Source organism: Notamacropus eugenii, chromosome 5 (assembly GCF_028372415.1).
Source record: "Notamacropus eugenii isolate mMacEug1 chromosome 5, mMacEug1.pri_v2, whole genome shotgun sequence".
NCBI classification, from domain to species: Eukaryota; Metazoa; Chordata; class Mammalia; order Diprotodontia; family Macropodidae; genus Notamacropus; species Notamacropus eugenii.
In genome coordinates this window covers 67,611,005-67,627,888 of record NC_092876.1, presented here as the reverse complement: position 1 = coordinate 67,627,888, position 16,884 = coordinate 67,611,005, and the positions used below count along the sequence as shown (strand labels likewise).

At 48.5% G+C, this 16,884-nt stretch overlaps 1 protein-coding gene across 3 annotated transcripts in view; it reads right to left on the bottom strand.

Moving 5' to 3' along the window:
• The window catches only part of RPS6KA1 (ribosomal protein S6 kinase A1), a 60,637-nt gene that overhangs the window by 19,325 nt on the left and 24,428 nt on the right, over positions 1-16,884 (bottom strand). For all 3 annotated transcript variants that reach the window (XM_072609468.1, XM_072609470.1, XM_072609469.1), the window contains 12 exons: positions 15,847-15,963; positions 15,428-15,509; positions 12,143-12,223; positions 11,424-11,503; positions 10,928-11,034; positions 8,695-8,732; positions 8,436-8,578; positions 6,709-6,779; positions 5,950-6,038; positions 4,170-4,234; positions 3,059-3,161; positions 646-776 (listed from right to left, as the gene is read on the bottom strand). In XM_072609468.1, the coding sequence (XP_072465569.1) occupies positions 646-776; positions 3,059-3,161; positions 4,170-4,234; positions 5,950-6,038; positions 6,709-6,779; positions 8,436-8,578; positions 8,695-8,732; positions 10,928-11,034; positions 11,424-11,503; positions 12,143-12,223; positions 15,428-15,509; positions 15,847-15,963 (1,107 nt within the window). The remainder of the gene's footprint in view (positions 1-645; positions 777-3,058; positions 3,162-4,169; positions 4,235-5,949; positions 6,039-6,708; positions 6,780-8,435; positions 8,579-8,694; positions 8,733-10,927; positions 11,035-11,423; positions 11,504-12,142; positions 12,224-15,427; positions 15,510-15,846; positions 15,964-16,884) is intronic.

Genomic DNA, 16,884 nt, shown 5'->3' with positions numbered 1-16,884 from the left:
GAAGTCCTATACAGATACAATAACAAATATTATTATTAGATGGATTTTCACCTCAGCTGAAAGGAAGAACTAACACCTAGGATGGTCTAAGAGTGGAACAGGCTGCCTCTGGACAGGGAGGGAGTTCTCCTTCAGTGGAAGCATTTAAGCACCTGGATGACCACTTGTTGGGTCTCCTGTTCACAAAGTTCACTGTGATGCTGTTAGTAAGGGCAACTCCCAGACAGGAAACTCCCTCCACCCACAGAGGTTGGCATCTTCTCTGTGATTTGAGGGCTGCTTAGAGCCCTGAGAGGCTGACTTGTCCAAAGTTAAGCAGCCAGCAGAGGTCAGAGGAGGTCAGTCTCTAAGGCCAGGTGTCTGGCCATTACGCTTTCCTGTTCACATACGGGATACACTTGATTACTTCTCTCTGCTTCTGTCTCTGTCTCTCTCCTTCCTCTGGCTCATCCTGGTGCTCATCCTGGGAGGCCCAGAAGTCTCCTATACCCTAGGTCTGCCCTTAGCAATGAGCTTTGGCCAAGTTCTGGTCAAACTACCCTGAGGACCAGGCAACCATTCTGATCCAGCCCCGCTTTTCAGAGGCTGGGTGGAAAGTTTCCATCTAAGCTGTCTTCCCCACCAGGACTAGCTCAGGCCTTGTACCTGGACCACTGTGTGCAGTGGGGCCTGTGGGGCCCGGACTTTGCCGTCATCCTCCATCAAGCCTGTAGCCACGAAGCTGAAGCCCCGGAAGAGCTGGTGGGCCCCGGCACTGGGGGGGATGCCTGGTGAGTCTGGGAGAGAAAAGAAAGGAATGTTGAACAGCCAAAGCTACAGACTAGGTAAGGCTCAGCTGCTTCTTTCTCTCTGCTCAGTGAGGCCAAACCCCACAGTCCCCTGGATCTATAGGGATAACATGGTATAAGAGTCAGCTGTATCATTTAGGATCTTGTGACCTTAGGATTGCTGAAGTTCTCTGAGCCTGTTTCCTTAAGTGGAAAATAGAAATAATATTTGTCACAAAATAATTCTGAGGATTAAATGAGAGAATGCAAAGTCTCAAGGAGTGTGAGTTGTGAGGAGTCTGTCCTTCCCAATGCAACAACCCAAAGGACATAGACACAGTGCAGAAACAAGGCTGGGGAATTGTGACTTCAGAACACCGGTAGTTAAGCAGGCCTCCTACCTCTCATAGGAAAGGTGGTGGAATACAGGTGTGGAATGAGGCATACATGAGCTGACACGGACAAAGTTTTAATTTATTTTGCTTAACTGGTATTTTGTTGCCAGGAAGGGCTCTATATGGGGTAAGGTTGAGGACAGGAGTCACTGAGAAATGAGATTAACTTTTTAAAATATGCAACAAAATATTTAAAAGTTTTTTTTGATTTTTATATTTTAAAAATGTTTTATGATTTTTTTAAAAAAAGAAATGAGATGACCAATATAGAAATACGTTTTACATGATTGCACATACATAACCTTTAACAAATTGATTACCATCTTAGGGAGGAGGGAGGGAGAAAATTTGGAACTCAAAATTTTATTTAAAAAATGTTAAAAATTGTTTTGGCATGTAATTGGAAAAAATAAAACACTTTTTTTTAAAAAAAGAAAAAGAAGTGAAAACATTAACAAAATATTTTTTTAAATAAGTTTGGAAGGGGGGCACAAATGAGCAATTTCATTACTACATTATAAAATTTACTATTTCTTTAAAAATGAACTCTATATAACAGTTCACAATTTCTCATCCATCCTCTTCTTTTTAAAAATGAAATGCTTGTGTTTGCTGATGGTAAAGTTCACAAAAAAGGGGGAATTTTCTTTTAAAAGGGAAATGAATCTGGTCTTAGGAGAAAACAGGCTCTGGGCTCCTCAGTAAGGGAAGCTACATTCCCCATCAGCAGACCATTGCCCCACTGTTACCTGAGAGCCCATTCACGTCCCTCCTCCTACAAAACACAGCAGGCCCAGAAAGCCTCCCCTGACTAGCCCCTCCCTGTAGGGATCACTCCTTTCCCAGGCAGCTCCATTCTCAGAATCACAGAATCAGGGGCCTTAGAGTACAGCATAGGAGCTGAATGAGCCTGGGAAAAGCAATAGAGAAAGAAAAAAGCTAGACTTTGGCTCTTCTCCTAGTTGTTAGCTGTATGACGCTGGGCAAGTCTCTTCTCCCTGGGCCTCAGTTTCCTCATCTGTAAAATGGGGGAAGGGTTGGCCTAGATCAGGTGTTCTCCAATTAGGGTCCACAAATCTGGTATTTAAAAAAATTGATAACTATTTGAACAGAATTGGTTTTCTTTATTATCCTGTGTATTTCATTTTATGCATTGTGAAACATGATTCTAAGAAGAGGCTTCCTTCCCAGGCTTCCTCGGATGACCAAAGGGATCCTGGACACACAAAGAAGTTAAGAATTTTCTGATCTATATGGCCTTGAAGGCCCCTCCCAGATCTAAATCTGTGATCACTCTATAGATGAGGAAACTGTGTCCCAGGGAGAGGAAATGACTTGTTCAGGGTCACACAGGTAATAAGCGCCAGGATCATAGATACAGAGCAAAGAGGAAACTTTGAGACTATCTGACCTAACCTCTTCCTTTTAGAGGTGAGGAAATTGAGGCCCTCAGAGACTTGACCAAGCTAATAAATGGCAAAGGTGCAATACAAAGCCAGGCCATTGGACTCCAGGGACTGGTGCCCTCTCCCCTCTATAGGTCTCATGTTCGTCATCTCTTCAAAAATAGACTTTAACGTATACATCGTGGTCTCCCCCCAGGGGTTCCAGCCCTGTGACCCAGGACTCGCAGGGGAAAAGGAGCTCAGTGCAGGGGTCACCTTCTCCATGAGGCCTTTCTTGATCCCCTACGGGTAGTACCATCCCCACTCCAATCACCCTGTTCGTGTCTCTGTCGTACAGACTTTGTATGTAGCTACACAGGTACATGCTCTGTTCTCATCCAACAGAATGTAATCTTGATGGAAGGGGCTGTCTTTAGGTCACTGTGCTAGGCACATAGGAGTCTCCTAGTAACTACTTATTGACTGACCAACATCACGTTAATTTACCTACCCTTCGGTGTTCGGGAAGTGAATTCTGTGTCAAAGTAGAAGGTGTCATCGGGTTGGGCGACCGCAGGCTTGAAGGGAGGTTTGATCTCACGACGAAACAGTTTCTGGAAACACAGTCCCAGTCTCACAGGTGGCCTTGGACACTCCCACACTCCAAAGCAGAGGAAGGGATGAGGGGGAGAGGGAAATGACTTGGCCCGGGCAGCTGTTCCACAGCCCCAGGGAGGTCTGGGGACTTGAATAACATCTGCTGTTCCCAGATGGACTAGGAGGCCTTCTCCCTAAGCCCTGAGCAGGTGATGCCCAATGGCCAGAAGGGCAGGGCTCTGCAGGGCAGTGGAATCCTGGCTCTTTGCCTCTTCTAACCTGTGGGGCTACAGGCAAGCTACTTTTCTGGGCCTCAGTTTCCTGTTCTGTAAAATGAGGGAGGTAGACTAGATGGTCTCCAATTTAAACTCTGTGATCATGTGGTTCAAAGCCTGATGGCTACTTCCTTGACACTGTAACAGGGCTGTGATTCTGTGGCTCAGAGGCATCAAGGAGGTCAACCTCCTGCGGCACCTTTCTTTGACCATGTGGATGCCAAATCCCCAGCCTCTGGGCTGCCAAGAGCCAGAGCTCTCTCTGGGGCACCTTCCACCCCTTCTGCCTAAACTACCTTCACACTGCCCCAGAGCAAGGCAGGATTTCAGGGGCTGATGAGACCACTCCCCCATGTCCTATACTATCTCTTCCCCCAAGCTCCAGGGCCCCTATCAGAAGAGGGAGGAAGTCCTAGGCCCAACTAGGGGGTGCTGGTTGTGATGAACATATGTTCTCCCCCAGAGCCTTCTCAACAAGGGCCCCCAGACTCTTGGACAAATAGAGCAGGAAGCAGCCCAAGAGGAAACAACTTTAAGTCTATCGATTGTGGGAGGGTGAGGAGTGGGAGGAAGGCATTTGGGAAGGCACTTGAAGCCTCCGGGAAACTTTACTGGATAGAAATCTTTCTTCTTCTTTGCCCTATCTCCTACCCTCAAATTTTCCCAGGGAAGGTGAAGTCAGGGGTGGAGAGGTGCACTACAGGGAAGGGGAGAGGGAAAGCAGCTGGGGGTAGGGGAAGGACAACTCACATTCCAGTCTATGGTGGAGTAGAAGGTGTGCCTCTTGATCTCTTCGGCCCCATCGGTACCAGATCCTGAAATATTAACATGGTTACTCTGTGGTGCCTGTGAGCATGATCTCTTAATCCCGGGCTGATGTTCTCACAGTGAGCCCAGCCCCCCAAAGGCTACATGAGCCCCATGAAGCTGTCAGAGCTTCAAGTTTGGGCTCACCCAGTAACAGCCCCCCCTGCCAAGGCTGCTCTTTGAGGACCAGCTGAGCTGAGTGTGGGTCACCACCAGAAGGCCCTTTGTAGTTTGGCTCTGACCTCTCTTTCCAGGCTGATTATGCATTACTTAAGCTCTCTACTTCAATCAAACCGGCCTTCTCAGGGTTCCCTGAACACAGTACTTCATCTCCTGCCTCTGCACCTTTAACTGGAGGTCCCCCACGCCTGGAATGCACTCCCTGTTCACCACTATCTCTTCATATCTTACCAGGTTTAGCTTGCAGACCGCCTTTCAGGACTCCTTGGTGGTTGACCCAATCTCCTACCTCCTTAAACTATCACAATTATACTTATGTATTTACTTGTCATATCCACTTCTGTCATCCCCCAACTCCACATCAGGGACTGTTTTTCATCTTGCCTTTATGTGCTCAGAGCCTGATATACAGCAGGCACTTAATAAATCCATTTTGGTTTGGATAAGCTATAGGGATGGACAGAACAGTAGGTAAAAGGAAGTCCTGAAGAATGATCCTCTTAATGTGCTTTCCCATACACCCTTTGGCTGTCTAGGACTTGTGGAGAGCAGGTGGTATTTTTCATCTTGGTGACTGGCTCCAAATTGCACAGTTGAGGTAAGGGGCTGAGCCAACCTCCTACCCTCGGCCTCAGGATGTCCTGGGTTCACTGTCCAGAGGGTCTCTCCTCTCTGTTGCCATCACCCTGAGTGCCACTCTCTGGCCTTGGTGGAACAGAGTCTTTTACAGCCACCCCTGACTCCAGACAAGAGCTGAATTTGCTAGAGTAAAAAAAAAGACCTGAGTTCGAGTTCCATCCTAACAAGGTGACCTTGAGCAAGTCATGTCTCTTAACTGTGGCTCCTACTGACTCAGCTGGCAAATGAGGGGGCCAGACTAGGCAGTGTGACCTCATGGTCAGAATACTGGACTTGGAATCAGGAAACCTGAGTTTGAATCTCGCCTCAGATACTGGCTAGCTAGCTGTATGATCCTGTGCAAGTCAGTGAACATATCTGAGCCTCAGCTTTCTTGTCTCTAAAATGGGGACCATGACAGCACCACCTTCCCCCTCCTGGGGTTGTGCATGCAGAGTGCTTTGTAAACCCTAGAATACAACACAAAAGTGCTACTCATCTCGTTCCTGTCTTTCCTGACAAAGTTCAGACTGAAATGATCCTGAGCCCAGTGCTACTGTTAACTATTATTATTATTTCCAAGGTCTGATAGGCTGTGATCCTGGAAGTGGCTGAGCAGCTGCAGGAACCAAAGGCCACATAGAGGACACTGAGGGAGTGTGGATGACACGGTGCCACAATCCCCACTGTCAGCAAACTGAACCCAAAGCACAGGAATGGGCACCCAAGAATCATGACTGCCTTCATGTGGTGGCCATTGTCTGCTCCTGGCACACAGGACAATGCCTGCCTTTCAGGCTCAGCCGGGAGGGGCGGGAGGACCAGGGAGGGGCAGGCCTCTGACCTGGCCTGGCCTGCACAGGACCCATCTCCCCACAGCTGCAAGACACCCTCCCCTGCACTGCCCTCGGGGACAGGACATTACCCAGCCTGTTGGCAGGATTCCTCTTGAACAGGGCTCGAAGGAGGCTTTGTGCTTCAGTGCTCAGAAACTGGGGCATGCCCAGCTTTGCCCTGAAAATACAATGACAGGGCATGGTCAGGGCTGGGACAGGATGAGTCCCTGTTCCCTGGGCTGGCCAGCCTGGGCTTCCCAGCCTGGGCTTCCCATGCCTTTGCCTCCAGTCATCTAGGCTGATACCATCACACTCTGTGTGGCTATGTCCAAACTACCAGTCAGGGCTTGGGGAAGCCACTGGACCCCACAAGGAGCAAGAGAGGGGAGAGGTAGAAGGGAAGGGCTGGGAGGCAGCCTGGCTTAGGGGATGGAGCCTAGACAGGGAGCCAGGAGACCCTGACATAAACCCACAGCATGACCCCGGAGGAAGCTATTTAATCTCTCTGTTTCCTTATCTATCTAGAAAAAGAGGTGGAATAAGCAACCTGTAAAATTCTCTGTCAGGCCTAACATTCTGGGTCATAAGGACCCTCCTAGCTCTGATACTCTGTGCTCTCATATTCCATGTTCTAAGGCCCCTCCGAGATCTGACATCCTGTGTTCTAAGGCCCTTCCCAGCTTTGACATTTTCTATTCCAAGGGCCCTCTTCCCAGTTCTGACATTCTGGGTTCCAAGGTCCCTCCCACCTCTGACATCCTGTGTTCTAAGGCCTTCCCAGATTCGACATCCCATGTTCTAAAGCTGCTCCTAGCTTAGACAATCTAGATCTTCTGGGGGATGCTCACTTGAGTATCAGTGTCATGGTCTCCTTCCGGTCTTTCCCCTGGAAGGGCAGGGAGCCCGTTAGCATCTCAAACTGCAGAGAACAAGGGATGCATTCAGACTGGTGCCAGACCCTGGGTTCCCGCCTTCATATCCACCCTACCCTGGTCATTCCCTGGATTCAAGAAATTCTTTCCCTCCTTGGTGGTCCTTCCCCAGAGCCCACCACCACCCCCTCCACTCCAGGCCTCTGGACTCAGTGTCCAAGGAGGGCTCAGACTTCTCCTGTCCTTCCACACAGCCCCTCCCCCCCATTCTGGGTGGCCACTGAAATATGTTCCAGGCACTCCAGGGTCCCTCCTGCCTTGGGCTGGCCTTGCCAACCCCTCCTCCTCTCCTCTTCCCCCTCCCCCCAGCTTTCTGACCTCCGAGGCCAGCTCCCAGACACCACTAGGTGGCAGTACCGGAGCTGCCCAGTAGGGCTGCCCCAGGGCAGCGATGGTGGCAAGTCTTTTTTTGCCTCTAACTTGTTTGACCTTGGGAAAGTCATCTCTGTTCCCTGACCCTCATTTTTCTCCTTTTCATAATCAGAAGGTTTTGAGATGAGAAAATGCATCTCTCTCCTCTCATTTATGATGCGGAGTAAGGGTGGGAGAACTTGGGGTTCCGAGTGCAAAATACATCATAAACTGTTGACCTTGGTTGATTTGTTTGTCAGTTTTGCTGAATAGTTTCATCGTTTGCCCCTTCTCTTTTTGCTTAGTTTTTTGTTAGAAGGGATGGCTATATTGGGCAGGGGAGAAAAGAGGAATGGATTTAGAAATAGAGGTGGTACAAAAAAAATCCCAAAGGTATGAAAACAAACTAGGGCTGGGCCATGCAGCAGGCAGGGCACTGGGCAGGAAGACAAGTTCTGGCTCTGATACCTCCTAAGAGTGTGACCCTCGGCTAGTCACAACTGCTTTGGGCCTCAGCTTTCTCTTCTGTAAAATGGGGATAGCAACCACCACCAACACTTAGAGCTTACGATGTGCTGGGCATTATGTTAAGCACTTTACAATTATTACCTCAGTAAATGCTCACAATAACCCTGGGAGGTAGGGGCTATTATCATCCCCATTTTACAGATGAGGAAACAGAGGCAAACAGAGGTGGAGCGACTTGCCCAAGGTCACACAGCTAGAAAATGTCTGAAACCAGATTTGAACTTAAGTCTTCCTGACTCTGGGGCTGGCGTTCTATCCATGAAGCATCTACCTCCCAAGGGATGTAGTGAGGATCCAATGAGTGAACATATGTTGCAAATCTTAATGTGCTACATAAATCCTAGCTATTATCATTATTATTTTTAAAAATAAGATGAGTTTAGAACTTCCTGGCCTTTTCATTTTTCTGTTTCTCATGCCCCTTGGCTTTCAGTAATCCTTCCTATACCTCCTAGTCAATAGGGGAATGGAGGAAATAAATCCTAGTGTTTATTCTGCACGTAAGAAATAAAATGAATCGATTATTTGGAATCTTGTTTAAACATCTGCAATGGCAGGAGGTTGTATAAATCAATTTAAACAGAATTTTGTAATTCAAAAAAATGAAATCAAAATATTCCCTTTATCCTTGTGGACATGGCCCAGCCTGGGCACCCAGAGGCCAACTGGTCATTTAGGGTCCTGGCAGCTCTACCAGCTGATGCTCAGTGGTCTTTTCCAGCCCCCACATTCTACTGAGGCATCCCACTGCCCTGTGCTCTCACCATCAGCACCCCGTAGGACCACCAGTCGGCGCTGTGGGTGTGGCCCTGGCGGTTGACGACCTCGGGTGCCATGTACTCCACCGTCCCACAGAAGGAATAGGCTTTCTTCTCATGGTCGATAGCCTCCTTGCTCAGGCCAAAATCTGCAGCCAGGAGAGGCAGGAGAGTGGAGTTGGCATCACTGCCCCAAGACTCAGCGAAATCTTCCCATCGCCCGTGAGAGGTGTCCCTGGACAGGGCCAAGGCTGGGGCCGCTTACCTGTGAGCTTGATGTGTCCTTCTTCATCCAGAAGGATGCTGTAGGGATGAGGGACAGGAGGAGGACAAGTCAGTACCAGAAGAGGCAGGAACCCTGAATTCTGCCTGCTGTGCTGACCCCAACCCTCAGCCATTCTCATTTTGATTTTTTTAAATGTTATTTTTGGGGCAGCTAGGTGCTGCAGTGGATAAGGCAACAGCCCTGGAATCAAGAAGGATGTGAGTTCAAATTTGACTTCAGATACTTACTAGCTGTATGACCCTGGGTAAGTCACTTAACCTTGATTGCTTCCAAAAAAATTAGTTTTATTGAAAGTTTTTGTTTTCACATTACTTTCATTTTCTCCAGGTTCTGAATTCAATTTTACTATATTTTCAGTTCCTAAATCTCTCCCTCCTTCATGCATTGAGAAGGCAGAAAAACAAAATCCATGGTGAATATGTATAGTCATACAAAAGAAATATCTTCATTAGCCATCGTCTTCCTTTTACAGTTAAGAAATGAAGGGAGTTCCAGGAGCCCAGAGTAAGCACTGGAAGTGGAAATGGAATGCAGGTGCCCTGACTCGAGCATCAATGCACTTTCTCTATCTCAAACAAGGCTTCTCGATCTCTTTCTTCTGTGCTCCAGCTGGATTGAACCACACAGGGCTCCCTAACCAGGGGATTTTGTTCAAGCTGCTCCTGGGCAAAGTGCCCTCACTACCCATCCTTAACAGCCCAACCCAAATGCCACCTCCTCCAGGAAGCTGCCCTTATCCCTTTAAGCAGTACCAGGTCCTGCCTATCTTGGATTTCATCAAACACTTTGCTTACAGCTTCCCTACCAGATTTAGGTCTGGCTAATGTTTCTATTGACCTGTGCTATACCTTATCACACTACTAAGCTCTTTGAAGGTCAGGGGGAGGGAAAAAGAGAGAAGTACCTTGCTTAGTTCCAGCATAAAGATGAAAAGGAAATATAATGTGCCTCGAGATCCTTAAGACTCAAAAGAATGAGACACATACTCCACCATCTTTAGAATTTACTCTGGAATGGCAGGATCTCTCAAGGGATGAGTGGGGGTGATGGAGGGGCATCAGTCACTTGCCCTGACCTCCAAATGGGAATGTGCTGGCTGCTAGGCTGCCCCTGGCTTCCTGCCCTCCTCAGCCAGTCTCTCTGAATCCACAACTACCTTTCCTTTTCACTTCCCAAATCAGATAGCTTCCTCTGAGGGATTTAGCACGGTACAGACTTGGGATCAAGAATAGTGAGGTAGCGCAGTGTACCAGGCCTGGAGTCAGGAAGACCTAGGTTCAAATCTTGCCTTACTAGACGCTTCTAAGCTGGGTGATTGTGGGCAGATTACTTTATCCTGTCTGCCTCGGTCTTCTCATCTATAAAATGAACTGGAGGAGGAAATGGCAAACCACTCTAGTATCTTTGCCAAGAGAACCCCAAATGGTATCATAAAGAGTTGGACACAACAAAACTCAGGCTCAGATCTCACCTCTACCGTTTATTACCTGTGTGACCCTGGGCAAATCATTTTATCTAAGACTCAGTTTCCTCACCTGTTAAATGAGGGTGCTAGACTAGACAGCCTTAGAGATCCTTTCTAGTTATCAACCTATGCTCCTCTGGGCCTTTTTTTGGTGCAATTAACTTAGAAGATACACCAGTTCAAACGAAGGTATCACACTAAGGTGATAATTCCTAAATCACTATCATCAACAAGCATTTATTAAGTGCCTAAAATGGTCCATAATATACCCCACCCAGAGGTACATCTGAACACATTAAATAATTATAGAATGCGAACATTAGGACAAAGGCAAGAATTAGACTGGACCTTAGAGTTTGGTCCACTTTAATCTGAACAAGGAAAAAACTTAGACCCAGAAAGGTTATGACACTTGCTTAAAGTTCAACAGTAAATTAGTGATAGAACTAAACAAGAATTCAGGCCCCTGTCCCAGGCACTTTTCATTGCCTCACACTGATTCTTCCCATATGAAAAAGGGGAAAAAATTTAAAATAAATTTTTAAAAAAGGAGCCTGGAGAGGGCAATGATTAGACCAAAGGAATGGCTCATTAATGGTGGAATTTCAGGCATTGTGCTAGTGCCAAGCTGAGGAAGAGGCTATTTTGGGGCCATTCTGAAAACCCTAAGACTGAATCCTGTCTCAGATATGGGGCTGATCTGCTCAGAGGAGGGGCCCACCCCCATCCTTGCCATCTCACACATACTTCTCAGGTTTGAGGTCTCTGTAAATGATCCCCAGTTTGTGCAGGTGATCCAGGCCCAGTGCCAGCTCAGCCAAGTAGAATTTTACATCTTCTTCTGTGAACATGACCTGGGGATGGACAGGGTCAATAAGCTCCATTACCCACAATGCTCAGCTTCTCTGAGCTCACCCCCACCAAACTCAAGAGCAAGGACAGGCGAGCTCCAGGGGCAGAAGGAGACTGAGCTAACCCACCTCACCCATCAGGAGGGCCATTGCCCCCTCTTACTGTCCCCCTGGACTCTGGGACTCTGTTATTCTTGGGAAAGGCAATGGTTTCTTAGAGGCACTCCAGGCCCCTCTTCTAGAGTGTTTCTGGATTCCCCAACCCTTCTTGGCCCGCCTAAAGGCCTGGCCATTTAGGCTCACAGCTGAGGCTCCCCTGGGGATCTCCTTAACACCTCTTCTCAGACTGGCAGAATTTCCAGGAGCCCCGGGCCGGACAGGAAGAGACTCACCTCTTTGGAGAGGCGAGTGAAGAGGTCTCCTCCCCGGAGAAAGTCCAAGATGAGATAGAGCTTCCCCTCCGTCTGGAAGGCTGAGGCAGAGGAAACAGGGGTCATGGGCTGCATGCCACTGCTCCCAAGGCTGACAACTTGGGAGGACTTGGAGAGGGGCATATGTTGCCTCCCTCTGCCAGTGGGGAGGTGGGAGGAAGGGGCAGTGGCCACTAAGCCACACTGAGTGTTGTGACAACCAAGAGAACCTCCTTGGATTTATTAAATGCCTATTATGTTTCAGGCCCTGTGCTAAGCTCTGGGATATAAAAGGGGGCAAAAGCTAATCCCTACCCTCAGGAAATTTAACAATTTAATGAGACAGAGGGGAATGGGACTAATTTTTTCTTATTAGTGGGAGGAGGCTGCCTGGTCCTCTGAGACAGAGAGGGATACATGTAGGGGGACAACATGCCACTGAATCCCTGGCTGGGGTAGAGACTAAGCTCTTCCATTCCCCTCCCCCCACCCCAGGGCAGTCAAGGGCTGATGAGACATGGAGGTGAGCACACATACACACACACATACATGCACATGCACACACACACACACAGAGCAGAGTCAAACTGCCAAATAGGGTACCCCGAAGTTTGCCATGGGAGAGGCTTTGGTCAGCCTGGGGTTCCTGGGATGGTTCTTTGTTTATGATGGAGGTAGGGAAGGGGTTGGGGATTGCTCACCATAGTGAAGCTTTACCACAAATGGATGGTTGACGTCGGCTAGGATGTCTCTCTCCATCTTGGTCCTAACTCGATCCCGAACTTTCATGGGTGGGTAAAGAAAGGCCAAGTCACTGGGTGCTCCCTTCCCAGGGACCAGGAGGTTGCGGCTCTCCTCCAGCCTTATGCACTGACTCACACTGTCTGCCTCATCCTTTTCCCTCTGGTCTAGCTCATCCCTTCTCTCCTCAGTTTTGACCCCAGTTCTGCCCTTCTCCCTTCCACCCTCCAACTCAGACACCAGAAGCCTGATCCCAGCTCCCAAGGCATCGAGGATAGACTGTCTTCTAGGAGTCCTTGCTGACTAACTCCACCTCCTTCTGCGTCCTTTAGGCACTACTCTCAGCCTGTTCTCCAGTACCCAGTCAAATAGGCTAACTTGCTATTTATTCTCCATTCTCCCACCCCATACCCATCTCCCTCCTCACCTCAGCCTCGTTAACTTCCTCCAGGGCTCAGCTCACGATCCACCTACCAACCCTTTCCTCATCTTGCCCAACCCTGACCCTCCTGAAGTGACTCACTCTACATTCTGTATTCAATGATCTATCTACATGATGCTTCCTCTCAAAGGAACATCAGCTCCTTGAGAGCAAGGACTGATTCATTTTTGGTCTTGCATCCCTGGCACCAAGCACAGTGCTGGCCCACGGGAGGCACTTTGTACATGTTCACTGAATGAATGAATGACTGCCTTCACTCCAGTCTCACTCCTTCCCTCTGCTGCTGACTTTGCTATCACATTTTTTTTCACACCTGCTGCCTCCATTTCCTCATCACCCACTTAAGCCCCTGCTGCCTGACCTGTCCCTACTCTGACTTCTCCAGGAACCTCCCAAGTGACAAATGCTACAGCCTCTGCTTGGTTGCAGTCTCCTTGACCTCTCTCAGTACTGTCAGTAACAGCCAGCCCTGTCCTTTTGGAGATCACTCCTCCATTGGCTTCTGCCACACTGCCCTCTCCTCCTTCTTTGACCACTCCTCCTTTGTTTCTTTCTCTAGAAATCCTCCTCTCCTCCTTCCTGTTACCTCCCTAACCCTCAAACTATGGCCATTCACAGCATAATAGGAAAACCAGATAGTGGAAGAGGAGTCGTGCCAAGTCTCCAAGGCCTCCCCTACCTCTAAGATCCAGTCCTTCATTCACTACTGCCTGCAGGAAACCTCCCCCTGGATGTCACTAACTCCTCCAGCCCCACATATCCCAAAGCAAGCTCAGGATTTCTCTTCCTAAGCCAGATGCCCCTCCCAGTTTTCCTGTCTATGAAATCTCCATCTGACCTAGATCTAAAACCCAGAGATGTCCTCCAGACCTCCAACCTGTCCAGAGCAGGAGTTCTTAACTTTCTGTGTGCTATGGAGCTCCCTAGAAGCCTGCTGAAGACCTTCCATCATATTCTTAAATGACTGAAGGAAATACCAAATTTCAGTTAAGGGCTGGTGAAAACAAAGCTGCCATTTTTTCCTATCCGGGTTCTTGACACCCCTGAAATCTACCTATGCCTCACCTGGAATCTCTCACATCCATCCTTCTTCCCAGTCCTATGGCCACCAGCCTTAATCAGGACTCATCACATCAACCCTGAACAACACGATGAGCTGGAGCTGCTCTCTTTGACTCTCCCTCATCCGTTCTCACAGATCATTGGACTCATTCTTTTAACACACAGCTCAGAACACAAAATGAAGGGAACAGACTAAATTATGTCTATGGGCCTTCAGCTGTAGTACCATATGCATATTCTTGTATTCTATGTTGTAAAGTTCCTCCCGTGTGGGACATATATTCTAAGGATCCCCCCTGGCTCTAACAGTCTCTGTCCTAGGGCCCTTCCCACTTCAGGCATCCTAAGTTCTAATGTCCCTTCCAGCTCTGACATTCTGTGTTCTACATTCCCTCCCAGTTTCAACATCCCAGGTTCCAAGGTCTCTCCCAGCTCTGATATCCCATGATCTAAGGTCCCTCCCATCTCTGACATTCCATGTTCCAAGGTTCCTCCCAGCTCCAAACTTCCAGGTTCTAACATTCTATGTTCTAAGGTGTTTTCTAGTTCTGACATCCTATGGTCAAAGGTTCCTTCTGGCTCTTATACTCTGTGTTCCAAGGTCCCCTCTAGTGCTGACTTTCTATGTTCTGATGTTCCTCCCAGTTCTAATCTTCCATGTTCTGACATTCTATGTTCTAAGATCTCTTCCAGCTCTGACATTCTATACCTAACATGCTACCAATCACTCAACAAGTATTTACGAAGTATTTACTGCTTCCAGGCTCTGTGCTAGGGTTACGAAGCCAAAAAGTAAGCCAGATGGTCTCTGCCCTCAGTCTACTGGGGGAATGGAAAGGGAGATACAATATGTTTACAGAAAAATAACTATGGGATATACACAATATAATTACGAATTTCAGGGCTGTGTGGAGCTAATAACTAGAGGAATTGGGGAAAGGTCTCCTGAAGGAGCTGGTCTGTGAACTGAGCCTTGAAGAAAGCCAATGGTAGCAAGAGACAGGGCTGGGGAAGCTGAGCATTCTGGGAATGAGGCCGAGTCTCTGGGAAGGGCCTGAGATGAGGTATGACCTGTTGGTCACTGCAGAGGGAATGACAAACGGGCTGGTTTGGCTGAAGTCCATAGTTCATGAGAGTGTAACAAGCTTAGAGAAATGTGCTCCTTGGCTAGGGGAGTGGCTGGCTCATCAGATGTGAGCTACAGAGACGTCAGGTCAGCCCCAGTGACAAATGAGGAAGGGAAAGATGGGAGGCTGGGGGACAAACGAGGGTGTTCCAATAGCCCAGGCAAGAGGTGGTGAGGAATTGAATTAGGATGGATGGACTGCGACAAGAGAAAAGTGGAGGGATGTGAAGGGATGTCCAGGCAAAGTTGACAAGACAATTAACTAATTAGTTACTTTGAAAAATATCTTTTTCCTCTCTAACATTTTGGGATCCTATGCTACTCTTCTTATCAAGAACCTGAGACAGTTGCTTACTGACTGTTTGATGAAGGTCCAACTTCTGGTTCTGGCATTCAAGGCCCCACCCTACCCTGGCTCAGCCTTATCTCCCTCTGCTCACTCACATACATACCCTAACTTTAATGTCCTTAAGTCTGTCTCTAGAGATGGGCCCTATCTCTTCATACTGAGGACTCTTCTAGGGTGGGGCTTTGTCTCTCCCATCAGAACCAGGGTTTCCAAAGGCTTGTGCCCTGGTTACACAGAACTAGCAGCCAGCCCACCAGCCCCCTTACCTTTCAAGGTTGCTTTCTTTAGCACCTTCATGGCATAGAGGTGCCCATTGTCTGGGCGGGTGATCTTCCTCACCAGAAAGACCTAGGAAACAGGGGAGAAGAGGGTGTCAAGGACAGGAAAAGCAGGGGGGAAATGGAGATTGGGGGTAAAGAAGAGGATAGAAGGAGGATAATGAGGGAGAGATACTGGAAGCAGGAAGTTAGGAAAGGGAAGATTGATGGGAAGAAGGACTGAAAGGACCAAAGCCTAGAACAATTTGAGAATTCAATCTTTTTGCCAAAGTAGGAGCCTGGTGTGGCCTTCTTCCCTCCCAGCCCCAACTTCAGTACTTGGACATCAAGACCAATTGCCTGGCCACAGCTCCCAAGCCACTGACCTGGCACCAGTGCCAGGTCCTCCTAACAGCCAGAATACTCACTTTGCCAAAGGAACCCTGGCCCAGGACCTTTAGCAGCTCAAACTGGGATGGGTCAGCCTTTTCTGAGCCCTCCTTAACATGGTGCGTAATGGAGATCTCTTTGACGATGCCTTCATCCTGGTGGTGGGGGAGAGAACACAGTGCTAGCTGCTGAATGGAGGCCATAGGGGATGAGTGGATGAGGCAAGGCTTGTGGGGGGGAGCTCTGGGAATAAACAATGGGCAGGGTTCTGTCATAGACTGAGCTCACATGATCCCTCATCCTAAGCCCATTTCCACAAAGTCCATCCCTTAGGCAGACCAGGTATCCCCATAGAACCATAGAATGCCACACCTAGGAGAGACCTCAGAAAACAATGTCAGGACCAGAAGGGCCCTTAGAACAGAGAATGTCAATGCTGAGAGGACCTTTAGAACAGAAAATGTGGGAGTTGGGAGGGCCCTTAGAACACAGGATGTCAGAGCTGGGAGGGGCCTTAGAACACAGGATGTCAGAGTGGGGAGGGCCCTTAGAACACAGTATGTCAGAGCGGGGAGGGCCCTTAGAACACAGGATGTCAGAACTGGGAGGATCACAGAATTACAGATTTAGAGCTGGAAGGGAATTCAGAGATCATCTAATCCAATTCCCTAATTTTACAGATAAAGAAACTGAGGCCCAGAGAAAGGCAGTGACCTCCTCAAGGTCACACATTATTTCAGTGGCAGAGCCAATTCTGACTCCCAGGGCAGTTTTTTCCATTATAACATGCCCGAGGTTGCTCCCAGGAGTTCAGGTAGGCACTGCCAGGTGGTTGCCTGGCAGAGCACTCCTGTTCAACAAAGCTAACTGCCAGAAGAAAAAGAAGCTAAAGAGGGGGTGTTAGCATCTTTCACTACTTCCTCCCCCACCAAACTTGGGCATCAGCAAAGGTAACAGTTGGGTGCCCTCATTTCATTGGCACAACAAGTGGAGGCTGCTGGCCAACATGGGCATCACCCATCTGCCAAGCTGCCTGGGCCCCTTGTGCATGGCCAGTACCAGTCCCCAGAGCTTCA